The 1563-nt window shown below is 38.3% G+C and overlaps 1 protein-coding gene across 1 annotated transcript in view; it reads left to right on the top strand.

Annotated features, from left to right (window-relative positions):
* LOC101857363 (leucine-rich repeat-containing protein 74A) overlaps positions 1-1563 on the top strand; it is a gene marked incomplete in the record, with an annotated part of 21814 nt that overhangs the window by 11765 nt on the left and 8486 nt on the right. Inside the window, 1 exon segment of the mRNA XM_035972238.1 lies at positions 594-675. Coding sequence (XP_035828131.1) covers positions 594-675 — 82 coding nt within the window.

The raw sequence follows: 1563 nt of genomic DNA, 5'->3' as shown, positions 1-1563 counted from the left end.
GTGTGTGTGTGTACGCACATGAAGATGAGGCATAGGTATAATACAGAAGCTGTAATTTTTTAAATTTATGCTTCTATTTTGAGAGAAAAAAAACAACAACAGGTAGCTTTCTATGGAACAGGTACGTGTGCAGCTGTTGTCCCTTATACTGTCCCCGTCTTTTTAAGCAAGAAAAATTATGAAATTATGCAAACTGAGCCCAAAAATGTAAAATTATGCGATTCTGTTGATTTTAACAAAGAATGATAAAGGAAAATAATAAGAAATTATGCCAAAAAATGATCAAATTTTGCTAAATTATGCGGGGTGCATATAACCACGGGGACAGCTAATACTACTAGCAATTACGTGTTCTGATTATAAACTGAATTTCCTTTAGCTCAAAATGATTTTTGGGTTTAAAAAAACTACTGGTACATACTGGTACGGCATCCCCCTGACCCAAGCTCTCCGGCTGGCGACAGAGAGACGTCTCTTTCTTCCCGCGACACCCAAAAGGGTATAAGCGGCGAAGTAAAAGTAAAGTGACTGGTACATAATCTGTGTTAGATAGGAGGATAAGCCTTTTCTTTAAACTTTTCCTTCACTCACAGGGTCATTCAAGGTTACAGAAACTCAATCTGAGCAAAAATAAGTTTGGTGATGAGTCGGCGCATGTCTTTGGTCACATGATTGGTGAGTCTTCTCTATAACGTGTTTTTTTTTTTTTTTTTTTTTTTAGCTTACTAAGAGTTTTAAGGCACTTGCAACACGATAAACTCGTATAAGGGCCGACGATTTGAGGTTTTTACAAGAGAGTAACAAACACAAAAAAGAAGGAGGAGAAATAAGGACGATCGACGTTTGAAAGGATAGACGGGGCAAACTACACCAGGGCACCCGCCAACCACCCGCTTTAATATTTTTTAACTGAATTTTATCCGAATAGTGATTCTTCATGCATAACGGATGAGTGGTATGAGCTTTCGCCTTTGGGGTGGGTGGTTGGCGGGTGCTCTGGTGTAGTTTTCTCCTTCTTTCTTATCAAACATCTATCGTTCTTATCCCCCCCTCCTTCTATTTTGTGATTGTTACTCTCTTGTAACACTTCTAATCTTCTGCACTTATATGACCTGATTGTGTTGCAGGTGCCGTAAAACACTTACTTTTTAAAAAGATATCATAAGTAGTTTATTTTTAGTTTATATTTTTAGAATATATTCTTTATCTCCAATAGGATTTAGTCAAATGAGCCGAGAGCCTTACTGTGTAAATAACACGAGTACATGTACTTCTTATCACCTTCTTTATGTCCAACGCAACGTGTTATCTTGACGTAGCATAGCCCTGGACCATTATTTTTTACCCGTTTTAAACGGACTCTTTTGTGTACGTTCACTTGTGTGTGTTCGTGTGTGTGGGGGTATTCGATTGTTTGTGTGTGTGTGTGTGTGTGTTTGTTTGTGTGTATGTTCGTGTGTGTGTGTGTGTGTTTGTTTGTGTGTATGTTCGTGTGTGTGTGTGTGTTTGCATGAGTGTTTGTATGTGTATGTGTGCGTGTGCACGAATGGGTTGTTGATATTT

This window comes from Aplysia californica, unplaced genomic scaffold, assembly GCF_000002075.1.
Source record: "Aplysia californica isolate F4 #8 unplaced genomic scaffold, AplCal3.0 scaffold00621, whole genome shotgun sequence".
Taxonomy (NCBI): Eukaryota; Metazoa; Mollusca; class Gastropoda; order Aplysiida; family Aplysiidae; genus Aplysia; species Aplysia californica.
This window is presented reverse-complemented; position numbering and strand designations above follow the sequence as displayed.